At 35.3% G+C, this 15,112-nt stretch overlaps 1 protein-coding gene across 11 annotated transcripts in view; it reads left to right on the top strand.

Moving 5' to 3' along the window:
- The window catches only part of LOC124368806 (nuclear factor 1 X-type-like), a 551,559-nt gene that overhangs the window by 512,396 nt on the left and 24,051 nt on the right, over positions 1–15,112 (top strand). For all 11 annotated transcript variants that reach the window (XM_046826193.1, XM_046826194.1, XM_046826198.1 and 8 more), the window contains one exon: positions 7,945–8,142. In XM_046826193.1, the coding sequence (XP_046682149.1) occupies positions 7,945–8,142 (198 nt within the window). The remainder of the gene's footprint in view (positions 1–7,944; positions 8,143–15,112) is intronic.

Genomic DNA, 15,112 nt, shown 5'->3' with positions numbered 1-15,112 from the left:
ATGGCGGTAGAAAGCTTTGATATGTACGTACTTCACAGAATAGGTGCAGTTGTGAAGATAAAACCAATATTTTTATATCAACTTTCACAGTTAAATTAGGATTAATTTTGTATCCAAACTGTTTCAAAATTTACATATACGAGTACAGTAATATCTCAAATAAGAGATCTTGTTGATGCGATACTACTTATTCCATAAAAACCTAGTTCTGACTATTACATCCAAAATAGATACGGTTTGAACAAATGGAAAGTTCTGACTTCAATTACACCCTGCTTGTGATTGAGTTGACTCAGAAAACTTTAAATTCCACCATTATTGATATTACATCAAGAGCTTTAAGGGGGCAATGTACCCAAAACATATGTTTTTTTTAATTTCTGCCACTAATTAATCTTTTTGTTCATTAAAGTGTCTCTCTAGGATAGGGTTTAAAGAAAATATATTATTAACCCCCTCCCACCCACCCCTCTTCAGGGGAAAGGGAGGGGGTTTTTTCAAGAAAATTAGAATTCTTGTTTTACACCATAGCTGCTTTTGTATTGCACCTATTCCAAATTTTTTGATATTGTTTTAAAGCTAATAAATAGCCTTACAAAGTGTAGTATTGAATTTTGTGTAGTTATCAAAATAGGTAAGTGACATTTTATTTTAATTTTTTAAAAAAATTATAATTTTCTATAAATGGAAAAAAATTATATTAGGAGTATGATTTAAAATATACTTGATCCCATACTACACTTTGTGCACTATGTATTGAAGATCATATGTACAAAATATGAGGTCTCTAGGTCAATAAATAAAGAAGTTATGTTGTAAAAACGTGTTGAAAAACACGGAAAAAACAAACTTACGGGAAAAGGCAAAAAACTTCATATGTTTACTATACCATGAAAAGTAAGACTATTTACATAATCATTGTTTTTGTGTTTAGTGTAAATATATTTTACACTCAAAAGAGTCCAGCCCCATAGGTAACACCTTTCTTTTTTTAATATCTTTTCTTCCTTTTTCATCTTTTTCAATTTAACTTCCTGACGGTATTTTTTATACTTCAAGCTCAGTCTTTTCTTTGACTGCAACACTCTTCTTAGTATAGATTTTTAGTTGATTGCTTCATGACTAAATCAAATCTAATAGTCTAAATCACTAAATTGTTCAACAAAACACAAAAAAAACACATGTTATTCACAAAGTGAGGTTAGAGTAAAGTAACTGGAACTAACAGCTGATCACTGACAACAGCTGATCTACTGAGTGATTACCACACACCATAAAAAAAGCTGGGATCTTAGTTCTGAAACTATGACATTCTAATATACTGAATACAGCAATAAAAACATTAGTAATGATTAGTTATATTATATATTATGAATATATATATATATATATATATATATATCATATGAAGCTTGTCACTTATAATGGCCGCCTGGAGGAGACAAAATCAGCTCTACACGCTAATAGATTTTATTTAAAAAAAACACACTTTTGGCAATGGTAATGCAAAACCAATAATTGATTATTGTTTCCAAACATTTTAGAAGCTAAAAAATAAAATAAAATTTTTTTTAGAAAAAATCAATTTTTTGGGTACGTTGCCCCCTTAAAAAGTAGGTGTGACGCGATGTGTTTGCTATTAAACTCTCTCACCCCCCCCCCCCCCCCCACAACTAAGAAAAGAGGGGGGCAGTAGGGTTAAGTAAAATATTTTTTATACTAACCCAATCTTCTTCCGACAATTTTTGCCAACTGAAAAATTTGATTTGAATAACTGAAACCCGGTACTAGAATAATCGTATTGTAAGCATTGTCAAGGTGCGTTATTTCATTCAAAAATTCCGTTTTGTGTCCCATTTTGACGTCCAGTGTTTCTCTTTAGTTAATGTTGTAGATAGTGTTAGTATTGTTCTGGTTAGTTAACTGAAATATTATTGTGTAGGTTCGTGAATCTTTACGCACGTAATATAACCGTTTATTAACATTTCAACTTATTTTAATCGAATTTGAAATACTCATTCACTGTGTTCATTTTTGACAAATGGTCCCGGCCACAAATTTACAGTTGTGTTTCATTCTCATATCAGCAATGCCTTGAATTAAATCCAAAATATTCCTTTTTATAAGCTAATTGACAAGAGATGGTTGTTTAAGAGTTAGTGTATTTTGAAATAATGTACACGTTCCCATCGGTTCTGATTTATAGAAATTGTAATATGCACGAGCGTGCAATGAAATTAAAAAATATATTGACTTTTTATTACTGCCTGAGTGAGTAAGTACTGCATTAATTAATTATTAATACCCAAATAAAGAGTCTGACAGGGAGGTAAAGACTATTCTGTTAGCTCTAAAAAACCTGCCACGGAGGTGAATAAATCTTTTTAAAACGGCAGACGCAGCGTGGACATGTACGTGCTAAATCCGAATTGAAGCTGGATCCGATGGTCTCGTGGGGGGGCGGAGGGGGAGGTTGTTGTTATATTTAAACACTTCGTGTTGCTTCCACTTATAAAGCGACACGTGCGGTGTCCGCGGCCGCGGCCCTATACTCACTGTCACACTGTCACACTGGGCTCATTCTTTGCCCTTATCAACTACAACACGGTCTCTAGTGTATGTATCGATGTGGCAACACGCCGGTGAAGATGGGGAGAAGATCCTCCACACTCATCTATGGAGGATTGGTACGATCTCCTCATTCATACTTTTTTTAAGTATGAATCAATCGTTGAAAACGATACGCTGTGTAAAACACACAAATAATAGTAAATATGAATAATAATAATTGTAAGTTGTCCATGTTTGGATTCAGTAAGGGATTTGAAATTGAATTAATGACTATTTAGACTCAGGAGGCTGAGTGAAGGTAACAAAAAATATTTTTTTTTTACCCAAAACCCTTCTCTTTTCTCAAAATTATTAAATCGAAACTGTAACTTCTCACGTTACAGTATATGCGAAACTATACTATTTACTAAAACAAATCCAATTTTTAATTATTCCTGTGTAAGAATGTATTTTGGAAGAGTTTTGAAAATTTTGTTCATATTTTGAGTTTTTGTAAGGAAGTTCCTTAACATTAATTTATTTTGCCACTGCTACAGTTTATTACGGTTATTTAGGATGCCACATCTCAGTTGGCAGCACTGTTCGACTTGGTATTTCCTGTAAACTAAACAACTCTTACAATTGAGCAGCCCAAGAAATATGTCCACTGTGGATTCGGAACAGGATGGTCTTGCACAGCTCAACTGAAATGAGTAAGAAATAAACAATGATTATTTAGAGGCGGAGTTGGATATCCAATCAACCTCAACATACCATACACCCTTGTATAAACAAAATTAATAACAATTACTAACAAACTGCAGAATATAATAAACAAATTGAAAAACAAACTAACAGACGTGTAAATTTCTGAACGGACGTAGTTTTGGACGCTTGACAAGGAAACCCCTCACGCTTAAGAGGAGTTTCACCACCTTCCAGAAGAGGTGGGCGTCTGGCACGTCATATCCAGACAAAAGGGCACAGGTCAAATGGTTTTTTTTTTTTTTTTTTTTTCATTTAATTCTTGATACAACCTTTTATTCAGGAACAATTCATCAGTTTGTTTCTGTACTTGAGGATGACGAATTGTTCTCCTGAGTACAAGATGGTGCCAACTAGCGCACATTGAATTCGTTAAGATTGCTTCGTGATTCTTTGGGCCGAATATGTAAGAATCTTTAGCCACAATGGTCACTAGATCTATATCCATCGAAGTTTAATCTTAGTGTAATTTTTGTTAAGAAAGGGAACAAATGCAATACAGCATTTATTGGAACTGCGAAGAAGCCTTAAATTAAAGATATTACGGCTAATGTCAATAGAAACGTTTAAACCAACATAAGTACGACTAGTGGACCTAAGCCTGCTAGAAGCATGTGCACATTTCGAACACTTGCGTTATTTGTTATAAACCCGTCTTTAGCATTGTCAATTAGTGTTTAAATTACTAATGATAAGTTTATCTTTCTTGGAGATAGAGAAATCACATTTCTCCCGATTTCAATGTAAGTCGATGTCGTCTAGTGCAGATTATTTGAAGGTCCCAGAACAATGCTTAAACCGCAGCGCGTTTGTGCAAATATTTTGACGCCATTAATAACCTAAAGTGTTTTATGGCCCTACAAATTATCAAACACCTGCTCTTGAAATTGTTATCTATTGGAAGAATCATTAGTTAAAATATTAATCATTTCTTAAAATATTAATCATTACTTTTACTTTAAACTATTATTACAGGTATTAAACAATTTGGAGTCTAAGGACATTTGGATTTATCTGTATTACGTAATTATTCGTACCCTTAATTGTCATTACTTTGCTATTCTCCAAGTGTACACCAGTCTTCCATTATGCTCCAAGTGTTAACATCTTAGAAGTAAGTAAAGAATTCTGAATTGCCACTATGTTGTTGGCCTGAGCATGAGTTCTCTTACTCTTGGAATGCACCAACTATTGTTTTGATGTTTCGAATTTAAGTTGGTCGATTGTCGGTATGACCCATGTAAATCATCATCAAAGTCTCTTATAACTTTATTAATGTGGATATATAGGGGAAAGCAGAGTACAGATACTGTAAAACTGCATTTTATCACGTTTTCTCTTCTAATGCCCAGAAATTTCATCGATGTGGTCCGGAAGATCTAGAATGTTGACTGTTGTCAAAGACGAAAGTGAAATTCTAGCTTGGAGTAACATTAGTTGGTGGGTGTCACACTAGTCGACAAACTCCCTGCAAGTATAAACCATTCTGATAACCTAAATCAATTTAAAACTCGTAACAAACGACTTTTGGTGTCCAATGCGTGTTAATCCGTTGATGAACTCAAGATGAGCTGCTGGGATATTTTTTGAAAGTGCTGCGTCAGAAGTTATTGCGGCTGTGTCTGAATCAATGTACTTACAATGTTGTAAGTCTGAATGTGTGTGAATGTGTCGGCAGTGGCCTACCGGTATTGGTCAATGTGTATTGTGAATATGATTCAATAAAAGGATTATTATTATATCCTCTGGTTTAAATTAACTATTGGTTTAGTTAATTTCCGAATTGGTGCAATTAACCAATAGCGAATAAGCATAACGCCATGTTGAAAGTAAAAGCTGAAGCTTGCTTGAATACACCGTTACACGCTTCGTCGGGAACCAGCATGCACTGCAGACATGCATGCATGACATGCATTGCACAGTTCCATGTTTCCGTGCATTTATTGCACATTATATAGGTCTAACTGTTGACAAAATGTTCAATAGTAATAAATTTACGATCATTGATTTATTTCCTTAATTGAAAAATTTAAAAACCAAAATAGTTCGTTGTTCTAACTGAGCACATTCACTTTCGTTGTCCCATCTGACAACTTTGACGCCTGCGTGAGTCGTGCGTTTGAAAAGCTGCCTCTCCATCGCAAGAACTTTCGTAACTCTCCAGGCAGACTTGAACCTTCATAGACCTCAGTTCAGAGCACCCAACGTCTGCCAATACGTCAGGAGAGGTTCTACAGATCTAATCGTATAATTTAGTGTTTTTTTTTAATGTTTTCCATGTCACCGTTGGCTCTAAATCGAGGTTTTTGCACCCCCTGTCAACGTTTACAAAATTTACATCGGCCCTAGCTTAAGTTGTTAATAGCTTGTGAATAAAAATAAAATGACATATTTGTTTCAGATACAAATTAAAACATCGTGCCCTTAACGGATCTTGTAAACATTTGCGATCTGTATATCAATAATGATAATCATTCGATTTAACCGAAAATTAATAATTAAACATGAAAACGTAAAACTATATTTGCTTTATTTTTTTAAAAATAAAATGTAAATCGTTGTTAAACACTGCTTAAACCCTTAGCTGTCTAATGTGACAAAAAATATTGGTCTTTCAAAGAAGCCAAAACCATGAAAATTCGATAAAGTATCAATTATGCTTCTGCTAAGTTGGGTGCTTTGGAATTTAAAGAGGGTTTGGAGAGAAATCCAACCATATAACAAAATGATGTAAAATAGTGTTCAATATCTTTTTAGGTTAAGATGTAATGATACATTTTCCGCTACAAACATTTCAGTTCACTGCTTTGTTTAAAATTAATTATTGACAATGAAGCATTTGAAAGTGTAGCAGAATTATAAATTATATTTGCAATCTTTAAATATGGAAGAATAATTCTACGGGTCAATTTCTGACATCTGATCTTATCCTCACGAAAGAACCTGTAGGTACAATTAGAAAAACGCTTGTAATTGTGTTATTATCTTTCATTTAGAGGAAACTTAAGCGGGTTTGATTCGTTGTTGTGTGTGTTTGAACAAATAATGAACAAAAACTAGCAAACAATATGAGTATAGTCGGGCCGAGTCCGGGACCAGGAAGGTTTTTCCTCTAGTAAATTAGCGATCGATGGAGCCCAAAACAATATCCAATTGTATCTAATTACTCGTTTGGTCATACATTTAACCTAATTGTGTTTATACTTATTTAACTAGCCTATACGATTATCTCTGTTGTAATACTGGTGTATCAGAGAACTGCAGAATGCTGCTGCTGCAGACCGACCGAAGACTCTAAGGAAGTATCGTGTAGTGACTAGTGACTAGTGACTAGTGACTAGAGACTAGTGAGTGCTGAAGGAAGTCCGGACACACCTGGCAGTCCAAGTCCAACCGTCCGTCGTTCGTTATTTATAAATCAGCAGCCGCCCTTGTCATCCGCCAATAATAGGATACCCTCACCATTGCCTTCCTCCTACCGTGTCCGACATCGACTTGTAACCGACAACGGCCGATAACCTGCGTGGCAACCGATCTGTGACTCCTTGCAACCCGTGAGACAACCGACTTATCTCAGACCATAACCCGTGTGGCAAACGATCTGTGACTCCTTGCAACCCGTGAGACAACCGACTTATCTCAGACCATAACCTGCGTGGCAAACGATCTGTGACTCCATGCAACCCGTGAGACAACCGACTTATCTCAGATCATAACCCGCGTGACAACCGATCTATGACATCCTTGCAATCCGTGATACAACCGACTTATCTCAAACCATAACCCGTGTGGCAAACGATCTGTGACTCCATGCAACCCGTGAGACAACCTACTTATCTCAGATAATAACCCGCGTGACAACCGACATATTACTTCCTGCAACCTGTGAGACAACCGACTTATCTCAAACCGTAACCCGTGTGGCAACCGATATGTGAATCATCGGTAGCACGTGAGACAACCGACTTATGCCGTGGGTTTTTTGAACTTGAATTTATGTCAGATCCATAACCCGCGTGACAACTGCTCTGTGACTCCCTGCAACCCATGAGACAACCGACTTATCTCAAACAATAACCCGCGTGACAACCGATATGTGACTCCCTGTAGCCCGTGGGCTAGCCAAGATGTCACCTACAAATAAACAGCTGACTAGTAACCCATGAGACAATCGACTTGTCACTGACCATATTCAGTGAGACAACCAACTTATCACTCAGCACAAACCGAAGGGCTACCAACTGTAGATCCGAAAATCTTATTTACTCTTGCATAGATTCCTCCTGCACGCTTTTATTTGTCAGATCAAATACAGGACAGTTTTTATTGCTCGGATTGAGATCGCCTGAGGTGATAAGTAGATTGTGCCACTGAAGAGAGCAATTGTCAGGATTTCTTATTAAGTTATAATGAATGTACGTCTTATACTTGAGGTTTTATTATAAAATTACTTTTTGCACAATAACGATTTATATTGTGTAAAACGTGGCTACTTGCCCGTCAGGTGTCTCATTTTGTTGAAGAGGTTCTGTTTCCTATTTACTCTTGTTCCTTATTTCTATACAACCAGACTGAGTTTGTCGGTACGGACACAGAACGGTTTGACATTTCATCTGTGCACTGTTACAGGTCCGCTGTCATTACCGAGAAACGCCCAGAGCCCGAGCGAGCCAAGGAACAAGCGGTTACGGAGGCTGAGCTCGACGGAGGAGGAGTTAGAACTGGGGGGCGGCAGGGAGAAGGGCCCCGGGGGCGAGGTGGCTTACTACGGCCAGAGCCCCGCAAGTCTCTCCAGTCAGACCAGTTGGCATTCCGATGTTGACCATGGTTAGTTACACCATCATTACACCGTGTTTATTGTACACCCCGATAGTCATAGTTACCATATATGGAAGTAGATGTACGATTTTAAACATTTTACTTCTGGCTGTTCAAACACTGACTCCTGTGCAGCTCTTATGTCCCATGTTTCCATCTTGTTATATTATTTGAAAGGAGGATGAGAAGTTTCATCAGACATTTTTCAGTCTGTTTCAGGCAAGTTTATACATGTTTTTATTATGAAGACACTTACATCATAGCAAAGCATTTTATTTAACACATATCCAAAATACTTTATCCTCCAGAATACTGTTAGTTTGTATTAGATAAGTTATAGATATTTTATCTGTATTTTTATAGTAAAACCGTAAATACCTACTCTTGTCAATAACAAAATATATTTCCCAGAGGAGCTAATATCAATTATAAAAGACATCATTAATATTACAAATGTTCTTCTTACTACTATAAATCAGAGGGAGGGTTACACATCCAATAGACTGGAGGCTGTACAACTGGTTTTGTTGTAAATGTGATGAAATTTTCATTGTTTTATCACACCCTTATTACTAACTTTGTTCATATTATATACACCAATGTGATCCTCCAATTCCGAAAGTCACTGTGCCTTTCTGCATTCTGGATTTGGTTTACATTTAGTTATTCAGTTGAAAACCACTTTTTAGTACAAATTTGTACAAAATACCATAGAACTGTGAGAAATTAAAAGGTGTGTAAACATTAATATAACTCTGGCATTATCAATTATTTATTTGTGTTTTGTATAATTTACATGCGTAAGTTTAGGAATTTGTATTACACCCGGCATGTGAGCAAATATAAATTTGCGGAACGGTAAATATACCTATGTTACTATCATTGCAACACAGTAAAAACATTGATCTGTAAACGTGTTAATAGAAGAGTTTATGAAATGTTAAAGGACCCTTTTTACTTCCTAAAATTCGTTTGACCATTTATCTATACAGGGTGTATATTATGTCTGGAAACACCCAAATATATCCTTTAATAATTTAAATATAAATTTGAAAACCTCTTACAATCGTGATAGAGATTGGGCATCTACTTTTTGGAACAATGTTTTGTTATGTCACACCAACGGGGGATGTCCTGCCGCGAGGGTATCGTGAATATTCTTAATGGAAGCCTATACCTTGTGATACATAATTTTAAAGGTAATAGCTTACTGAATTGAATGCCACAAACCGCATCTCAAGTGGAATTATTCTATCAGAAAATAGAGCATTTTTAGTATTGAAAATTTACTGATGTTCAACAATGTAATTTTAACATGGTTCTTGCCACAAAATGTGTTACACTAATTTTTAGCATTTTTTTTAAATGTTCAATTAAATAAAACAAAAATTTCATTTTAAAGCTGGTTCTATTAGCACAAATTTGCCAGTTTTTATTACAGTACAATTATGGAAATACTTATGTTATTGATTTCTTATTACAAATAAAAAATAATGTATGCTGTTAGAAAAGTCTTACAAACCAAACGTTTTACCTGCATTTGGTGTCAAAGCAATTGTTTTTCGAACTGTGTTCCTTCTACGGTTTTGACAATGAGCCAATCTTTTGTAAAATGATTCGACAGAGTTGCCTAACATTTCTTCAGTTATCAAAGCAATCTCCTCTATAATCCTGTTTCTTAGGTCTTCCAAATTATGAGGCTTTCTTCTATTAACATTGGATTTTAAATGACCCCATAGGAAATAATCGATTGGTGACAAATCCGGAGATCTTGGAGGGCCATTCGATTTCTCCTCTTCGGCAAATCCATTTATGAGGAAACCTTAAATCCAAATACTCTCTTTACCTGTCTCCCATAATGGGGTGGAGCACCATCCTGCTGAAACCATACATTATCAAAGTATTCTCCTGATGCAATTTGAATAGCTGGGATTATTTCATTTTGGAGCATATTGTAGTAAAGTTCGGCATTTAAATTTCCATTGATGAAAAAGGGTCCAACAATTTTGTTACCTAAAAATTCCACACCATACGTTCAGTTTTTGTGGTTGCTGTGAATGGGACTCAGTAATCCAATGTGGGTTTTCACTAGCCCAGTAGTAACGGCAATTGTGCCTGTTAACATTTGCCATTTAGGAAAAAAAGTCGCCTCATCAGAAAATAGTATGTTGGTCAGAAAATCTCTATTGTCATCACATTTGCGCATCACAAGTTCACAAAAACTCAACTCTTCTGTCGTAATCATCCTCACTTAACTGTTGGACTAAATGAACTTTAAATGGTTTGTATTTTATTAATTTTCAAAATCTTACTCACAGACATAGGGTGCATATCATGTTGCTGTGCAGCTTTTCTGAGCGATGTATGTGGGTCTTCAATAAATGTTTGCAAAACATCTAGTGCATGTTCTTCATCTGTTGCAGATTGTATCCTACCCGACTTTGGCCGATTACGTACACTCCCTGGTCATTTCAAAACGCTCAAATAGTTTTTGATATTGTTGAAACACTTATGGGATTCCTTTCTGGGAAAGTGTCATTAAACAAATTACAAACTTCCCGATAAGATCTTTGAAGATCGCCATATCCTCGCATCATCAACAGAGTAATTCGTTCTCTTTCAGACAATTCCATTAAAATGCCAAATAAAAACTGAACTACTGTAATTAGATAACTTGTTGACAGCAATGCTTCAGAGACACTGATTAACTCGACAGGAATGATATGACCTTTGTCCATTTGTAATTCCCAAGCTTAGACCTGTCTAGTGAAAGCTCCATGCTCAACAAAACTGAAACCTGTAGACCAGATGATTAATAACACAATAATGTTTCTCATAGGCTAGTGACCTTTGTCTCTTTAAACCTTCCAGCTGACTGGAAAACACCAAGTACAGATTCATAAGTAATCAGAGAAAGTGACTCATAAGTTTTATTCATTGTAATAAAAACTGGTAAATGTGTACTAATGAAACCAGCTTAAAAATAAATTGTTTATTTTATTTTAATTGAACATTTAAAAAATGCTAAAAAATTAGTGTAACACATTTTGTGGCAAGAAACTATGTTAAAATTACATTGTTGAACATCAGGTAAATTTTCAATACTAAAAATGCTCTATTTTCTGATAGAATAATTCCTTTGAGATGCGGTTTGTAGCATTCAATTCAGTAAGCTATTACCTTTAAAATTATGTATAACAAGGTATAGGCTTCCATTAAGAATATTCACGATACCCTCGGCAGGGACGTCCCCCCGTTGGTGTGACATAACAAAACATTGTTCCAAAAAGTAGATGCCCAATCTCTATCACGATTGTAAGAGGTTTCAATTTATATTTAAATTATTAAAGGATATATTTGGGTGTTTCCAGACATAATATACACCCTGTATATTGGTCCCTGCCATCCAATCACTTTGTATTTTTGTGGAGACCCCCCCCAAATCCAAACACAGGATACGCCACTGGTATGACTTCCACAGTCCCTATGCTCCATTACGTTCTGAAGAAATTGTATCCCACATACATCTGAAGTCACTATTTCCCACTGACTATTGAAGTCAACATGTCCCATCGCGTTGTGAAGACATTGCGTCCCACACACTTCTGAAGTCACTATTTCCCACTGACTATTGAAGTCAACATGTCCCATTGCGTTCTGAAGAAATTGTATCCCACATACATCTGAAGTCACTATTTCCCACTGACTATTGAAGTCAACATGTCCCATTGCGTTCTGAAGACATTGTATCCCACATGCTTCTGAAGTCACTATTTCCCACTGACTATTGAAGTCAACATGTCCCATTGCGTTCTGAAGACATTGTATCCCACATACTTCTGAAGTCACTATTTCCCACTGACTATTGAAGTCAACATGTCCCATTGCGTTCTGAAGAAATTGTATGCCACATACTTCTGAAGTCATTATTTCCCACTGACTATTGAAGTCAACATGTCCCATTGCGTTCTGAAGACATTGTATCCCACATACTTCTGAAGTCACTATTTCCCACTGACTATTGAAGTCAACATGTCCCATTGCGTTCTGAAGACATTGTATCCCACATACTTCTGAAGTCACCATGTCCCATTGCGTTCTGAAGATATTGTATCCCACATACTTCTGAAGTCACTATTTCCCACTGACTATTGAAGTCAACTTGTCCCATTTTGTTGTGAAGACATTGTACCCCACATACTTCTGAAGTCACTATTTCCCACTGACTATTGAAGTCACTGTGTCCCATTGCGTTCTGAAGACATTGTATCCCACATACTACTGCAGTTATTGTTTCCCTTGACTTTATATTTAATTGTTTTCTGCAATCACTTTGCGGCTTGTAGCTCTGAACAATACAATACTCATAGTGAACTCATTTCATAAACCTTCCTTTTTTTTAAGTTAAGTATTCATATTAAGTATATGATGACTGGTGATGATGTTTTGGCAATTTTATATGAATATGCAGTGCTTAATTTCTAGAGATAGAGAAGGCGGAACTGTAACCCCAGTGCTTGTGGGTGTATGTAATATCTACCAAAAGACAGAAGGGTCCAGGAAACCTTCCCCCGAAATGTTTGCAAATATGGCTGAGGTCTCAAAACGGTGTTTGAGAGCTCATTTTGGGGACGCTGCTTTAGCAACCCTGGAATAAGCACCCCCTCAGATTTTGACATCATGGCAGGGGGGTGCTAATTCAGCGCATGGACATGGCCACGCTGCTGATTTAGCATCCCCTTTCGTGACGTCTTTGACGTTAGTATCGAGTGGGAGCTATATCCAGAGTGTGCTAATTCAGATGCACCATCATTTCTGAGGTACAGGAAAAGATTTCCAGCACAAACCAAAAGCGCTTATGTTTTCCACAGTTCTGCCTCAAATTATTTAGAACTGTGAATATGTATTTACATTTAATATCATTGTCCTTTCAGTCCTTTTCTACTGATGTAACAAATTTCTGCGTAGTTTTAGTATATTTCTTAAGTTTAACAGAAGTGAAGTGACTTCCCATGATACATGATACATCCTTGTTTCTCTTGGGTTTGTATGTTTGTAAAAACATACAATTGTGTCTAAATTAATAGTATAATCTCTAATAGTAAGGTAACTATGGTGGAAATGGTTGACTCAATGTGAATGTTGAGTTTGCTCCAGTTCACCTTCCTCTTAATGTCCCGTCTGAGATATGATTGTCACAGACTTGACTCCTGGAATCTGGAGTCATGTTCATCTGAAGAGATCCAAAAGAGATCTCTGATGTCGAAACAATGCAGAGATTTCTGAGCTTCATCACTGACGGTTTTCTATCTCTTCAGCAAAACATGACTCCAGATTCCAGGAGTCAAGTCTGTGACTGAGTCATACCTCAGACGCTGCACTAAGAGGAAGGTGAACTGGAGCAGATTCAACATTCACAGTATAGTGAGTTTGTGAATTCAATTAATAATATTTATTTTAAATGTGTGAAATTTTTATATAAAGTATATGTATCATGGCCAGATATTAAAGAAATTTCAGAATTCAGAGTGTGAATAATTTCAGGCACACTTGTCTAAAGTTTAACCACTAGGAGCTTGCCTTACTGAACTAGCATTGAGTTTTTCTCCATAAGAACTAAGAGAAAAATTATTTTTACCAATTTATTTCTTGTGATAAATTTTATCTCATTTTAAAGGTTGGCTAGTATGCATCCAAATGTCTTTGGATATTTAAAAATAAATATACCTTTTCCAAAACTGGATGGTTTAATAAAAATAGCTTTGGCATAGTATATAGGAAAAAGGTCAAAATATTAATACTGAACAATACAACGTATACAATACAATAATAATACAATGTTTTTTTCAGGTGCAAAAAAAAATAAAAACCATAACCAAAACATAAAATAGAAATAATAAATAAAAATTAAAAGATAAACGGAGTAATTTTTGAAAATGCCTAACATATGTTTTAATTGTGATAGTATATATGTAGGTCATGTGTGTTCATATGGTGTAAATTAATTATCAACAATTTAATACATAATGGAATTTTCATTTTGTGACAATTTGGTAAGATTGTTCAAGGTTTCTTAGTTTCAATGTATTTTAATACATCAAACTATTTGGATACGTATAAACTTTCAAAATGAAACATATTAAAAAATCTACAAAATTAACAACCAAAGGAAGGAAAGTGAATTACTTTGGAATTATTTAAAATACAAATGTATTATTTAACATTCTTTGAAAATACAATTGATTATAGTCAGGCCTTAATATATCTTAGTCATAAAAATGCGTTGTTTCATATAATAAGTTTATTGAGAGACATTTTAATTGTTTTTCATGCATTGAAACGGCTTTTAATAATTATATGAAAGTAACCTCTATTTTAAAAGGCTGTATTGCTAGAAAATTCCATTCCAATAACTATTAAGAGATTTGTAACTTTTTTAGTGCCAGATGTATTTCCATCATTTGAAGTACCTATATAAAAAGGTTCAGGATTAAAACAAAAAACAAAGTAAGGTGTATTTTAATAGGATAGTTACGCTTTACCAGGTTAATAGTGTATGGGCTGGGGGGAGAGGGGGAAGACTTATAACCCTCAGAAAGTCTGTTTGTGTATGTGGAGTGAAGGGATGTACTTAATACTTTTACACTGTTATTTTTGGTCATATAAAAATTGAAGTTGTCTCATTTTAATGAAATAATTAATACACATCCAAATAAGCTTTCTTCTAATAAAGTGTCAACTTTGTGTGTGTTTAAACAATGAAATGAAAACAGTTTGAGATAAATTTTTTATAAACAATCAATAAAAAGACTGAAAAACTAATGAGCGTTTGATTTATATTAATTCATCATCATCATCATCGTCAGACGTTTCCGTTCTCACGGGTCGTCGTCGTACACAGCCTCCTCCACTTTAGTCTATCCTTCCAGGTAGAAAAACTAATGAGCGTTTGATTTATATTAATTATGTTTTTAAAATG

This window comes from Homalodisca vitripennis, chromosome X, assembly GCF_021130785.1.
Source record: "Homalodisca vitripennis isolate AUS2020 chromosome X, UT_GWSS_2.1, whole genome shotgun sequence".
In the NCBI taxonomy this organism is placed as follows: Eukaryota; Metazoa; Arthropoda; class Insecta; order Hemiptera; family Cicadellidae; genus Homalodisca; species Homalodisca vitripennis.
This window is presented reverse-complemented; position numbering and strand designations above follow the sequence as displayed.